Source organism: Rosa chinensis, chromosome 1 (genome assembly GCF_002994745.2).
Source record: "Rosa chinensis cultivar Old Blush chromosome 1, RchiOBHm-V2, whole genome shotgun sequence".
NCBI lineage: Eukaryota > Viridiplantae > Streptophyta > Magnoliopsida > Rosales > Rosaceae > Rosa > Rosa chinensis.
In genome coordinates this window covers 62,105,055-62,120,235 of record NC_037088.1, presented here as the reverse complement: position 1 = coordinate 62,120,235, position 15,181 = coordinate 62,105,055, and the positions used below count along the sequence as shown (strand labels likewise).

Genomic DNA, 15,181 nt, shown 5'->3' with positions numbered 1-15,181 from the left:
GTCAATTAATATATCATGTTAGTACATGCACATGCTTTTCATTTTTTACTAGGCCAGTTGAGTTGTAGTTGTTGAATCTATACATACGTATTTGAGTTCCTTTGTTGGGTATCTTTTTTCATGATTTTTTTGTGATGTTATGAACGGAATTTGGTGGCTTGCGGCACTTGCATGAAATGAGTACAATAGAATAAATTAAAACAGATCGCGCAAGGTTACTATACACTCCTTTTTTCTTTTTCTTTTTTTAAGTACCCTTGTTAATTTACTTTCAAGTTACAAATCCCCAATTAGGTCTAGATTTATTTCATTCTTTTTTTATCGTCCAAATGGAGAAAATTTCATCCTACTTTCTAAATGACCCAAAAATTATTAACCCAAAGACCAATAACATTTGAGATTACGCATTTTTCGCCTCAAATTGGTTTTCGCAAAGGAACTAATATTACTTAATATTCTATTTATTCAAAATAAAAAAGATGGAGAAAATTTCATCCTACTTTTCTAAATGATCCAAAAAAATTATTAACCCAAAGACCAATAACATTTGAGAGTAAGCGTTCTTTGTCTCAAATTGATTTCGCAAAGAAATTAATATCACTTAATATTCTATTTATTCAAAATAAAAAAGATTAATGAAATTATTTAATGCATCAGGAGCCTCTCAAAGTCTTTAGTAAAACTACTGTAAATATGTTTTTGAAATAAAACTACAGGGAAAAAAAAAAAAGTCCAAGAAGCACAATAGGATTGGGAATTCAAGCGAAGCAGGAGGGGCTAGGGAATATAGTTGTAATATTTATTTTAAATTTATTTTCAGACAAATTTTCAAATGTTATGATAAGAATACCATCAAAATCAAGCAGGTTTGGGTTATAATTTTGCCTTGGGCTTCAGCTTCGGTTGGGCCGTAATCTATCAAGAAAACTGTCCAACTTGGACATGCACCAATTACCCATTGCTTCCAGGGCCTCAGTCTCCGCCAACTCAAATTTGACTTCTTTTTTAGCGGTTTCAAGATGTTGTATTGCAGACCAAATATTACTGAAGCAGTTGTCAGAATTGGGTTCGAGGGCCTTTTTTAGTTTCTTCAATTCATCCTCAATGTTCTTGCTGCTGCACAGGAGGCTCGAACAGCGAGATTTAGTCGCCAATGACATCTGTCTGCAAAACAAAGAAACAATGTTAATCGTTGACTAGTTAAAAACATAATTCGTGCTTCAATTTGTATGCTAATTGATCGAGGTGAAAGCTATAGTACTTACTCCCGGACGAGCTGGTGTCGAGCCCTCTCGAGGTTTTTTATTGCCGGACAGTTTCTTCCAGCAGCATAGAGACGGTCCAGTTCCTTGAGTCTTTCCAATTCATGGTCAATCTTCTTGATACTGTTTAGAAGGATTAGCTCCTTTTCAAGATTTTTGATATGTAAAGACGCATCTCCGTGACGGCCTTGTGATTGTAAATTTCTGAGGTGTTTCAAATCCTGATCAACGATCTCCATTCGAGTTTCAATATCCATTGTTGGTAATTACTAGCTAGCCACCGATCGAAGAGATAGAGAGCAATTTGTTTTGTGCTTTGAGTGAGTTTATGTCTCCGGTCATGATACCTTTTTAGAGCAGTCGAGGGCAGTCCATATTCAACTTGGACTAGAAGTTGTATATAACTATATAACTATAATTATACATATGCGACTCTATTCCAAACTCATTGGACCTAGCCTATGAAAAGTTATCTCACCGATCCAATTCTTATTCTGCTGGGATTGATTTCCAATAGTTATATGGATCAAAGATCCGGATTGATTATGAACAACATGTATAAATATTAAGATTGATATTAGAGGCTGTACAAATTGTTTTGGCAAATAAAACTTCTCCTAATGACATTTTTACTCGATACTTCACACCGTAAGAAGTTCGAAAATGATATGACAGATAATTAATGATGTGTGTATTATGTGGAACTAGCCTTCCTGCACGCGCGATGCGCGTGCGGAAGGGCCGCGCTCGCGCGTGCGTATTGTCTTTCCTTTCTTGCTACGCATGCTTGAAATGTTACTCATGAGTGAAATATAATTTCTGTGTTGCATGTTACCTAACTCTTTGAATGGTGTACGTAGTTTGTGGGATGAATTTTATCCATTTCTGTGCAGAAGGGTCGCGCTCGCGTGTGCGATTAGGTTCTGTGTTTTTTATATTATTTGCGGGCTATTATCTTTGTACGATGTTTTCACTATTACTTTTGCATCTTAAATGTGTCTACTTCCAATCTAGTGCCGTAACTATTATGAAGCCGCATCTTTAATTTTATATAAGAAAACCTCGAAAGTGCGAGGAAATTTTTTTTTATTTTTTGAAAGAAAAAAAAAACACTTAGTCAAGGGGACGTGAAAGCCTTATCCCTTGAAAAAAAGTTTGCACCGGACAAAGAGACCCTCTTAATCCTCTACAAACTAAGTTGAGCTTCTACTACCATTACCTAAGAAACAATGACTTCCAATAACAGTGGAAAAAAAAAAAAAAAGGCATCTCATATATTTGCTGTTTGTACCCAGATTAAATAAACACAAATGACAATGATAAGAAAAAAAAACTAACAAAATATAAGTACCTTATATAATGCTGCCAATACAAAAAGCTTTAAAAATATAATAAAAAGTATTATGATCACCGTAACATGAAGACCAGTTTCTACACACTTGCATTCACAGATTCTTTTTCCTTTGAAAAGTTATCTTCCTTGCGGCTCTTAAGATTAGCAATCTCATGGTGTCCTGAAAATATAAATGTCTTAAATATGCAGCTTTATCAACTAAAAAAAATTTCTTTTATAAAAAAATAATCAATTGTCTTAGGTACCTTCTAAAATTGCATTATGTGGAAGGAAGCAAAATTTCTTTATACACAACGTTTGCTGTGAATACCCCTTCCTCACCCTCTAATGAACCTTTTTTTACCAAAACTTTGGTGCTTGCCTCTGAAACTCCTCTCGATAAAGCCACGTACAGCTGTCCATGGCTGAACACATGATCAGGAAGGTAAATACCAACATTTGGTATTGTCTGGCCTTGTGATTTATTTATGGTAAGTGCAAAACTCAACTTTACGGGGAACTGCTTTCTTGTCATCTCAAACGGGAGTCCAGAACTTTCGGCACTCTTAAGAGCGATTCTTGGCAAGAAAATTCTAGTTCCCGAAAAATGTCCTGTTAAAATCTCTGCATCAATTAGATTGTTATATGCTCCGCGGCAAGTCAATCTTGTACCGTTGCACAACCCCATCTTTGGGTCAATATTCCTCAAAAGCATAATTGGGGCACCTTTCTTTATAATCAACTGATGTGGCGGCATACCAGAAGGTGAAATCGAATTTAAAAATTCTTGTTGATACATATTTCTGGTGTCATCCTCAACTGAGTCGAAAGAGTATAAGATTCGTTCAGGCCCTGGAAAGTGTTGTATGATTCTTTCATTGAGTACGTCAACATCATCATTTTTTGGAGTAATTATTGCTCTTTCAACCATGTACCCGGCATCATTTACATGACGATCCAAATTAGGGAAGACTTGATTAACCAACTGGTTGATTGATTCTTCATTCTCCCATGGTATGATCATGGGCCAAGGTATTTGTATTATGTCTTCAACCACAGTTGGTTGTTCTCCATTACCAACACGAAGTAAGAACTCTGAGAAATCTGGATCGTTGATGGATCTCATATTCTGTGTCAAACGAAGAATCTTCACATCCTTCCAAAATGAAGCATTAATCAAACTGGCTTGCACCATCTCAGATCTCGTACCCTTATGGATAACAGGAAGAACTTGTCGGAAATCACCCCCGAAGATCATCACCTTTCCTCCAAATGGCAAATCGACACTTGTTATGTCTCTAAATGTTCGATCAAGAGCTTCAAACCCATATCGATTCATCATTGGTGCTTCATCCCAAACAATTGCCGATGACTTTCTTATCAACTCTGCTAAATCAGATTGTTTACTAATACAACATGTTGAAGATGCATCAAGATGAAGAGGAATTTTAAACCTAGAGTGTGTCGTCCTCCCACCAGGTAGTATTATTGCTGCTATGCCAGAAGTTGCTGTTGCCAATACAATATGATCATTGCTTCTCAAGCTTGCTAATAATGCACGATATAAGTATGTCTTTCCAGTTCCTCCTGGACCATCAACAAAAAATATGGCATTGTCATGACACTCAATAGCAGATATTATGGAATTGTATGCAAAAGTTTGATCCTCATTCAAATGATGAACTGCATCCCGGTCTTCTTGAGGAATGTTAATTGAAATTTCATCTTGTATTAGCCTTGGCATTGAAGAATTTTCACCACCATCTTGAGTCATTTCTGGCAAGTCATAATCAAAGACGGACTTACTGTGCTGCACCAACAACTCGTTCAAGTCTCGTAAAAGTCTATTTGTGATATGTACATTGTCCGTGGTGCTCGAAGAAGGATAATCCTCTATCATGAATGGATAAAATTCATCCCACAAACTGCGTACTCCATGGGGCATGCAATAAACCAGGATGGTGACAAACAATCTTCTTAAAGATGACGGCATACGTATATTAGAGGCCTCACGTAGACATTGTCTAATACTTTCGTCATCTTCTAACAAACCACGTTCTTCAACTGCTTTCTTGAATGTCGGTTGTAAGACCCCATCAACTGTCCTTAAATCCTCAAATGACTTAGGTCCTCGAACATGATTAAGAAGAACACGCAAGTAAAACTTTTCTCCTTCTGAAGGTGACACTGTGTAAATTCTTCCAATGACTTTTTGGTTGGACTCCCTTGCTTCCCATGTTTTATGTCTCCCATCCCATTTGTAATGCTCAGGAAACTCTCGATATAAGTATTGACGTGCACTTTCAAAATAAGCATTCTTAGTAAAAAATTCTGTGAGCATTGTCATCGAGCTTCTTTCATTTGCCAGAATTGCTGTTACACTTTCAGTGGCATTAAAGAAAACATTGTGTCGATTTGGAAGATGAATTTGCAATCGTTCCACTGATGGATACATTCGATTCATCACGAATTTAAACATCCTCCACAAAGCTTCTGGTGCACAAACCCATCTTGCATCAACAAAGTTTCTTATTTCATCTTGATTTGCTTCAGGTCGAACTTCAAATGTTACTCTGTCTGGACCTTTGTAGACATATTTATACAAATACTTGACGCTCTTAATGCTGCAACAAATTTCCACATTGATATGACAATCATATTTTGTGAGTAACCATGGATTATAGGGGATAACCCAACTATTATCCAGTGGTCTATTTTGATTGCCATTAGATTGCATATCTGATTGATTATCTCGTCTACGATAAACAGGATAAGAATCATTTCCTTGAAATGTGGTTACTGAAAATGGCTTTGGATAGCCTCGTTTGCAGCTCCCACGCTTCATACATGGAGCAGTTCGCCTATGTACCCCACATGGACCGTGTATCATGTGCCCCAACACTGCATTGTATAACTCTGGCTCTTCATTTTGATTTGGAATTTCAGCCCGAACAATGTGGTCATAATCATCTGGGTTGTTTAGTTTATCATCGACACTCAACATGAGAAGCATATGAACATGTGGGAGACCACGTTTTTGAAACTCGATGACATATACGTATGCAACAATAGTACCCAAGACTCCTTTTTTAATAACATCATTCTTTAACTCTTCAAATTTGGCACGAAAAATTCGAGTAGTTAGATCCGGACGATCTTGTGCCACTTGACCAGGTAATAACTCTGCAGTTATTTCTTCCCAATTTGGATTACATGTCATTGTGAGAAAAATATCCGGTTTTCCATATTTTTGGACCAAAGCCATTGCATCCTGATATCTTTGGTGCATATCACGTGGACTTCCAATAAAAGATGATGGTAAAATAGTCTTGCGACCAATGTTACCTGTTTTCAATGCATTTGATTCATCTCTACTAAAACAAACTAACTTGTATAATAAAAAAATAAAAAAAATAAAATTAAAAAATTTAAATTAAAAAATTAAAAGTTGAAAAAACTCATACCTGCATTATTTTCACCAGCATTAAGTGAGTCATGTAGTCCGTCATACAACTCACGTCGAAGAGTACTTTGATTGCTGCGAATCCATCTCAACTTTTGTGTTTCAATTTTGATGTAATTATCCACGACATATTGTTGCAATAGACGGCCCCCTCGGAGTAAAAGTGAATCATCATATTGACGGATCTGAAATGATAAATTTAGTAGTTAACGTGATATTCTTAATCATTCACAAAAATAGAATACAGGGATGTCCTTTAAGATTAATTATTTTTAATTCATAGTAAAAAGATGAAGGAAAATTTATTCACCTGCAAAATATACGCATAATAGTCACGACACGTCAATTTTTGACCATTATTATTCCTACTATTCACATCCCATCCATATGTTCCATATGGGAACAATAATGGATATTGTAAGGGATCATAGTACCCAACACAATCTCGAATATTTAGAAGCTGGCCTTGCTTTGTTTGCACAACAATATCACGACCTGTCAGATTTTCCACATCATTTGTACCCACTATTATTGCAGCAACCTGGGATGCTGAAGGCAAACTGTACTGATGTTGGTTTGCAGCTTGCTCTCTAATGATGAGTCTGCAATTTTGCAAATCCGGACGCTGAGCTAGGTGATGAAATGTTTGCACAAATGGGTTATGTTGATTCAAAATTCTCTGTATTTTTTCAACCACATCTCTATGTAATGCTGCATTCTCCAGCATACGATTGTCCACTTCATGGTCAGTATCATATATATACAATTGTAGATATCTTGGTCTATCATTGACATTTGGTAAAAGACTTCCTATCTTATGATATATGGATCCCTGAGCACGAAATGTGAAAGTACCACCCCCGGTTGCAAGACTTTCATCGACATGCACACCCATTGATGTGAATGAAAATACATGGTTGTAGGCTCGAATGTTTTGCCTAAAATGTGCTCCTTGTGGAGATTCAGAGGAGAATAGCTCTATCATATCTGGAGGAGAATGTATGGGAGGCAAGACAATCTTTCCATTGGAGCAACACATGTCTCTACTTTCGTGATAGAATAAACAGGCATGACAATGTGGACATGTCGTCGATGCTGGCAACTGAAATTTTGTGACTCCGATGGCCTCATTAAAATTTCTAGCACAATTATGAGTTCCGCGCCCGTGCCTGCGTCCGCGACCTCTACCACGTGCTTGCGCAGTAACATTACTACGTGGCCTATTGTTTGGATGAATAGGATCGAGACTACTTCCTGTTTTTAAATAGTAATGTTAACAATAAGCTACTATATTTTTAAGTGGTAATGTTAACAATAGGCTACTATAGTTACACACATAATAATTTTAGATTTATAAATTACTTGTGCTGCACATGTAAATTGTATTGTTCGAATAATTTCTTGTATTCGAACATGAGCAGTAATAAATGGTAGTGAAATTCAACAGCTTTAGTAATTTTTTTTTTTTTTGCCAGGAAAGGAACTAAAAAGCTTGTTTTCTTTAATTTTGTTTTTCATTGTTCGATCCTTGTCTATACTATTGATAGAAAAGTTTTGTATTTCAGCAAATTATGAACAACATAAAAAACGATAGTGTTTGCTAACAAATATAAGAATTGAGACACACGAATTGAATAAAAATATTCAATAATCAATTAGTGGTGCTTGGTTTTTTTTGAAAAGATTTAATACATTCTAGTTCTAGAAAGCCAAGTCAGTAAGTTACCCTCCCTTGCTTCCACTTGATTTCCATTGTTACTTATATTTTCCATAGTTCGCCGCATTTGATAATTGGCGCGTCTTCGGGCTGAACACTCAGCTCGTTGTGAGGAATTTAATGACCGTCGCCTTTCTCTTTGTCGGGCATTCCTACGATGCCTTTCTGCCTCTAATGCATGTAGCATTGTGTTTCCCTATATTGTTAACCACATAAACATAATAATATCAATTATCTTTCTCAAACCTATCTAGCAATGGAAGTCAGAACTTGTGAATGTACCTGATCTCCATTAAGTGGCAGCTGAAGAGACCGTGACGAAGAAGCCATTTAACCAATGCGTACTTCACTGGAAGCATACCATAATTCAGCAACTATGTCTTGAGAACTATAAATGTAGTTTTAGTTTGATATCAAACCACTACCTGAAAAAAGTTCAACACACCAACCAATTGACAAAAAACAAAATACAAATTGAAACCATGTATGAAAATTGGGCATCCAAATAAAACTTGGGAACCCAATGTATACCAGCAGAAGTAACTGATACATGAGAAAAAGACATAATGTTTATTGAAATTCAGTTGCTTACCAGTCCTTTTTTTGGAAGCAAACCACCTCACTTTGTTTGTCAATAGTCTTCACAACTCTAGTATTAATAACAAAGTAAATCAGAGAACAAAAGAAAAGAGATGGAGAGATTTTGAAATTCATTAAAAAGAGTACCTTAAAACTTGTAGATGTATTCTTCTTTATTTCGTCAATAAAGTTTATGATTTTAAATGTCCTGCACCCCAAAAACAATATAAGGAAAAAAAAATAAATGACCTTTGTACTAATGGGAAAATCTATTAATTTAAGGAGGATACTGCATTCTCATGACGACTGCAACTCATGTAACATTCCATGCACCTACCCACAGATTTGCAGCAATGATGTCTTAGTAACATCAATGACCTCTGTACTACTGACAAAATCTACTAATTTAAACATATATACTGCATTCTCATGACCACTGCAACTCTCATGTAACATTCCACGCACCTTACCCACAGATTTGCAGCAATCAGCTACTCCCCAGCTACCTTTGCAACATCAATCAAAGCCCCAACTTGATTTGTGTAGGGTATACGCGCACCGAGCGAAGCAATTCAGTGGTTTGCTTCACCGTTGCCTATGAACTCTCAACTTTACTGCCACCACAGAGCATCTGAAATCAATTTTACTAAGTAAAACAAAATCAAAGTAAAGCGAAGCACTCAATAAGCAGAAAGTCACCTCATTTTGTTTGTTAAGAATCTTCACAGTTTCAGTATTAGAAACAAAAGTAAAGGAAACAAATAACAACCCTCTATAATCAATTTTGACCGGTAAACAATATTAGAAATTAAGATTAGAAAAAGCCAACAACATGAATGAGGTAGAAGACACAGAGAGATATGGCCTTGAATGATTAACTTTGAGCAATAAAAAGAACACAGTTTGCATGCCATCTGACTGTTCCTAGTAATCTGCAGAAGCAATTACTTCCTACGTATACAGTGAACATAACATTTATATTATTTTAAGAAAATTAGATGTTTTAACAGACTCTAGAAATCAAGTAATAACCTTAAAGCTTTGTTCAATATGCTCCTCAATTCCTCACAGCTTCAATCAATTCTTCCTTAATTGCTCACCCGTCCTGTTAATCTGATATGGAGCAAGTTACCAATTCTCCTCTCTCAAATGATGCATACACAACCAATCATAAATTAAGTGTAAAAGAAAACTACAAACCAATGGAATTGCTAATCAAGCATGTAATGGCATACCTAATAAGGACTTGAATTCCAATTTCATCAACCTTCCTAAGATCCTTACTTCCAATTGTTGCTGATAACTCTAAAAGAGGGGCTGGGTTAAGGCCTATGCTGGAATCAATAGCTGCATTAACATGAAGGTATTGCACATCTAGCTGCAATCACATAAAGAAAAATAAAGATATGAACTGATTCTAGAAATCAATTAATATAACCTTAGAACTCTGTCCAAATTTGATACCTTTTTTTTTTTTTTTTGTAACGACCAAATTTGATACCTTAATTGCTCACTGATTCTCACCAATCCTGTTACACATATAACAACACCATTAGTAGAATCGAAGGAATTTATTTTTCTTGTTTCCCTTTTTCTGGGATGTACCAGAAAAAAGAAAAAGAAAAAGAAAAAAAAACAAAGAGTACGATTATACCTTCTAAACACGATTCAGTTGAGTGCTCTTCCGAACCAAATCGAAATCCAAATTGAAATTGCAGGAATTTGATTCTCTTCTTTTTCCTTGTTCTGGGTTGATCATCCATCTTGCCTCTTTTATAGCTGGTAAATCGTGGTGAGCCCATTGAGCGCCGATAACTTCCCACGTTCGTGTTAAGATCGTGAGTTTTCTGGTTGGTTATTACCGGTGAAGGAGGCAATTCTCAGTTGAGTGGGTATTTCGTGCGTCTCCCACGTCCGACTCTCTCCCCGGATAAACAAATTCAATTTCTTTTTGTTTGGTTTTTTTACAGTAATAACCTTGTGTTTGTTTGTCAGAGTCAGATGAAATATGGGTAAATTCGGCAGTTCAAAATTTGGTGAAGCTTTTAGACGCTTCGCTTTATTGTAGTAGAGATGTCATACCATTTTAACGTCTCAACTCTTAAGCCTTTTAGTGTCTAAGACCGCGCCAGTTGGTTTGGTAACAGAAGTAAGTCGATCTTATTCTTGCTAGTGAGTCGATCCCAAATTTGACTCTAATAATCGTCTACCATTTGTTGTGCAAGCATGAATTTCTTTTCTTTATCTATCAAGTTTGATGTGATTTTGTACAAAAATTGATATACACAAATGTATAAATTTGTATATTTTGTTAAAAAATAATTTTAAGAGTTTATTTTATTTTATCTTCCTAACATTTAAAGCATTTTTAGCAAATTCTCTATTTTGGCTCATTAGTTATTTTGGAGAGCATGTTTAGATTTGCATCTATTTTACCAACTGCACCACACTCCTCAGTAGCTCTCTGATAGGAGCATATTAATGCAACATTTTAATAGTTAATTCATCATATTTTGCTTAATTATTTCCCTAACTAAATTGGTTTTTAACTTAATTTCTATTTTTAGGTACATTAAAATAAATGACAAGAAAATGAGCTTAAAGGCACCTGAGAAGTAGAAGGCACAAGGGATGCAAAAATGAGCTGAAATGAAGAAATGAAGTTTTTATGGTCCAACCAGGAAATCCTGGTCTGACTAGGAAACCCAATCAAAGTAGGAATCCTAATGACACAAGGAGTCCCAATTGAACTAGAAAAGCAAAAGAAGATTCCGGAAGGTTCAAGAACATTTTACATGAGAAGTCCTGATGAGGCTAGTAAACCTGAGAGCATTAGGAGACCATGTGGCTTCAAGATTACTCAAGAAAGCTCAAGATTCTTCTTGAATATTTTGGGATTTTCGGCAATTGAAGTAACCTAATTACTCTAGGGCTTTTGGGATGTGAAAAAGAGTATTTTTGGGGATAAACACTTGATTTACCGTGAAAATAAAAGAAGATTCAAGAATGTGATGTTTTGAACTTATCCTGGAGAATTTAAAGGAATACAACAAGCAAAAATGTTGAAAACAGGTTCAGATATATTCCTTGAGCTCCACACTCCATCCTTGACCGAAATTAAGGAGATAAATTAGGAAATAATCATATAATTTTGGCAACAATAATTTTCCTAGAATCAAGGTGCTACTTGTAAGGCTTCTTAGAGGCTGGATGTAGGGCTGGGCACGGGCCGGGACGGGCCGGTTACTAAGTGATACCGAACCCGGTACCGAAAATATGATTCGGGACGGGACGGGACGGGACTTCGGTTTTTCAAAGTTGGTACCGAAGGTACCGAAACCGATCGGGATCGGGTCGGGCCCGGGCCCATTTCGGGATCCCATATATATATTTTTTCCTATACTTAAGTAATACAAAAAAAAAAACTGGAATGAAGTATTGCAGATTATGAAGTAATGCAATATAGCAACCAAGTCAAAAACTGGAATGCTTGTTTGCTCCTTGTTTTATTGATTTCTATCTCATTGATTCCTCCAAACATATGCTTGTTTGCCTCTTTGGTTTGCTGCCAATATGTTCTTCACTGGGTTGCTTCTGCACTTGGATGGCCTTATAAATTATTGGAGTGCTGCTGCTGCATTATTCTTCTATTGTTGGTGCTGTTGTTCTCTGCTTTTGCTGCTGCAACTTTTCTCACATTATGGTGCTGCAACTTTTCTCACCTGGTGCTTGGTTGCTACTGTCTTGTGCGGGTGTCCTACTGGAATTTGCATCCTTTTGCTACTAGTTTGTATGATCATACGGACTGGAATTTGCATCCTTTTGCTACTAGTTTGTATGATCATATGGAAAACGTACACATGCACATGTCTATATTAATATATGCATATAAGCAGACCAAAAACTAAATAAAAAATTAAAGATTTAGTTTAATTAATTTAAACGGGACGGGACGGGATCACCCGGTATCGATTGGGCTAATACCGGTACCGGGCCCGTTTCCACGGGACGGGACGGGACGAGCCCAAACAGTAAATTTCAGATTTTGATCCCGGCCCATACCGGCAGATTTCGGGACGGTTTCGGGACGGGACCGGGACTTCGGTTTTGGGTGCCCACCCCTAGCTGGATGATGCAGGATTGCTGACATGGAGTTATCTGATTGGTTGATGTTGTGTGGATCAATCTGATAAATCCTAGAAAATAAAAAGAAGAATTTTGAAGGCTTGGATACTAAGTTGCCATCCCCTATAAATAGGAGTGTCATTAGGACGTTTCATTGATCAATTCTTTCATTCTTTTCACACACCAAAATTCTGTTCCATTCTCTAGTCTTCAGAGTTATGCGTCTTCAAGCAAATAGTAGTAGAAGAAGAAGCCATGAGCAAGCCCTAGCCATCATCATCCACCATTGTGCTGTAGCATTGAAGCCTTGCTTTCAAGATTCAAGTATTCAACGTCTACAAGTGTTCTTCATTCATCCCTTCACGGTGTAATTCAATCTTATTCCTTGTAAACTCTTTTGTTTTTTGTTTTGTTTTGAATTCGTGAACAATGATTTTTAATTAACATATAACATTAAGGAAAAAGTTTAAAGCCCGTCTCTATGTTTGAATAAAAGTTGCATTTCTTTATAGTTTGTTTCTATGTTGCTTATGTGAGATTACTTAATTGATTTTAGATTATATAAAACTTTTATATCTATGTGTTCTTTGGTGGCCAACTTAATATATATGTATTTAATTAGAGCTAGATTTAAGTAAACAATTCATCTAATAGTTTTGTGAACTTATTTCATAAGTAGTAAAGGCTTTGGACAAAAGTCGAAATCAATTAAGGAGGATTGCAAATAGATGAACTTTTTCATACTAGGTTGTGCACTTTGGTTGACATCCTTTATTTGTTCTTCATGCGTTGAATGTGTTCTTGATTAGCTAGCTTTCTAGACTATGATTGCATGTTCAATAGGATTAATTTAGGTGCTTTCACTTAGATTAATTATTCAAAGAAAATAAAATATGGGAAATCGTTTGTTTACTAACGTTTCAGATGATCAACTTCTTTCTCGTGACATAGATAACCAACTATAAGAATTGTAACCGGATTTCTTGCGTAGGATTGTGGTTTTGATCTTTGTTCCTTGTGTTCCAACCTTGTATATGTATTTTAAGTATTTATTTTAATTTTTAATTTTTAATTTTATAATCCTAAAACCCCCCTCATTTCGATCTCATGTAACTTTGTTTATTTTTGTAAATAATACTTTATACTTTCTATTGATTCTTTATTTGGCGGTAAGGTTCCTCGTTCTCATTCATATATGGGATATCTCATTGGTGGTTTGGGTGGTTAGGAAAGGAGAGATCGCGGCTATCGAACTTCGTTGTGTCCCTCGCTAGCCTGGTCGTAGAGTGCTTCAGTCTTGTGTAGCCAGAGGCGACTTGGGGGTGTCATAGTCGTGGCAGCGCAGTTTGGCTAAGGTTGAACATATCTGTTTGGGTTGGATTCCTTAGATCTGTTATCGATCTAGGGAAGGTTTTGTTTGGCTAGGCGGTGCTGACCAATGGCACAACGATGGTTGCACGATGATTGCGGTGGTCTGGAGTTACCAACAGGGAGGTGCAGATGGCAGTCCGGCAGAGGTGACCATTGTGGGGATGGGCCAGGCAGCCTGTTGTCTTTCTGTTTCCTGCGTTGAGACTTGAGCTTGGGCCCTGCCCGTGCTGGCTTTTTCTTTTATGTTTTCGATTCTATTTATTTTAGTTGGTTAATGTTGTCTCACCTTTGGTGGGTAATAAGTCCCTGTACATAAATTGTAGGGCTAGTCATATTAAATGCTTGTGTGAGCATTGTAAGTGCCTTGTCTGGCATAGTGAGGCGGCGATCCATTGTTAAATTGTCTCAATCTCTTAGTGGCAAAATGAAACCAAGTATCGTTGGATTTATTCTCCGGCGGCAACATGGTAGGATTGTAGGAAAGCTGTGTTTTTGGTAATTATGCTTCATTGTAATTGAGTTATCTTTTCAGTATGTTACCGCTTCGTCAAAGTAAATAGAGTAGTTAGTAGAGCACTCTTTGGTTCTTTACTAATTGGTACATGTTTGAATATATGTATTTTGTAAAGTTTTCTAATATCATTTCGAGATGTATTCTAGATGTTTATTTTAATTAGAAGTTTAGGCTCAATATTTCCTCTTGTATTCGACAATTTCATTAATCTTGGAGGCAACTGCACTAACCCTTTATTTTATAAAAATAATAATAATAAATATCTTTAAACCAGACACGCCTTTGAAATAGAATAGTGCTGCATCCAAATTCCCGCCAAAAGAAAAGGTTAGTTTCTTTTCCCACGTGGCATAACTGAATGGGTGGGAGTGAAGTCCTACCGAAATGAAATGACGAAAAAACCCATCGGATACCAAAGTGTCCAACCAACTCCGTTAACAAACCATCATTTTATTTCTCTCTGGCAAGACCAGCATAAACCATTTCCGGCGGAAAAACAAGACCCTCGCTAGAGACACCATGGATTCTGACCAAGCGGGTGTAGAGAATCTTCTTCAGGCTCTAATAGAGCTCAAGTCGGCCGAATCTTCACTGGTGAAGGCTTCACAACTTTACATGTCAGGGGACGTCAGTTCCGATCAAGAGCTTCGCCTGCACAATGCCACCGCCGAAGCACTGTGGCAGTACGAATCGATAGTTGCAGAAAAGCTGGTCGATCTTTTGAGCAATATTATGGCTAAAAGAAACCTGCTTTGTTTGCCAATCAAGAAACCAAGGAATCCACAGGAGCTTGATTTCTTGGTTCAATTCTCCAGGT

At 36.7% G+C, this 15,181-nt stretch overlaps 3 protein-coding genes across 12 annotated transcripts; all 3 read right to left on the bottom strand.

Moving 5' to 3' along the window:
• Nucleotides 1–2,857: 2,857 nt before the first annotated feature.
• Nucleotides 2,858–4,428, bottom strand: LOC112182225 (ATP-dependent DNA helicase PIF1-like). The gene has a single exon (XM_024320671.2). It carries the CDS (start codon nucleotides 4,367–4,369, stop codon nucleotides 2,876–2,878), a length of 1,494 nt encoding a protein of 497 aa, XP_024176439.2. The 5' UTR covers nucleotides 4,370–4,428; the 3' UTR covers nucleotides 2,858–2,875.
• Nucleotides 4,398–8,192, bottom strand: LOC112171489. Its single transcript, XM_040508067.1, has 6 exons — nucleotides 8,058–8,192; nucleotides 7,785–7,971; nucleotides 6,369–7,312; nucleotides 6,060–6,243; nucleotides 4,627–5,940; nucleotides 4,398–4,405 (listed from the first exon to the last, which is right to left on the bottom strand). Exons 1-6 carry the CDS (start codon nucleotides 8,103–8,105, stop codon nucleotides 4,398–4,400), a joined length of 2,685 nt encoding a protein of 894 aa, XP_040364001.1. The 5' UTR covers nucleotides 8,106–8,192.
• A 181-nt stretch (nucleotides 8,193–8,373) lies between these two features.
• Nucleotides 8,374–10,302, bottom strand: LOC112182226. Of its 10 annotated transcripts, XR_005804998.1 has the most exons (8): nucleotides 10,009–10,302; nucleotides 9,819–9,883; nucleotides 9,590–9,732; nucleotides 9,387–9,467; nucleotides 9,054–9,286; nucleotides 8,820–8,968; nucleotides 8,502–8,562; nucleotides 8,374–8,424 (listed from the first exon to the last, which is right to left on the bottom strand). XR_005804998.1 is itself a non-coding variant. In XM_040512945.1 (4 exons), the coding sequence occupies exons 1-4, from the start codon at nucleotides 10,154–10,156 to the stop codon at nucleotides 8,940–8,942; spliced, it is 402 nt and encodes a 133-aa protein (XP_040368879.1). In that variant the 5' UTR covers nucleotides 10,157–10,302; the 3' UTR covers nucleotides 8,569–8,939. The 10 variants fall into 10 exon arrangements, 2 of the variants coding, with proteins under 2 accessions (XP_040368879.1, XP_040368880.1); XR_005804997.1 differs by lacking the exon at nucleotides 9,054–9,286 and having other exon boundaries at nucleotides 9,387–9,498; XR_002929339.2 differs by lacking the exon at nucleotides 9,054–9,286 and having other exon boundaries at nucleotides 8,820–8,985.
• Nucleotides 10,303–15,181: the final 4,879 nt, after the last annotated feature.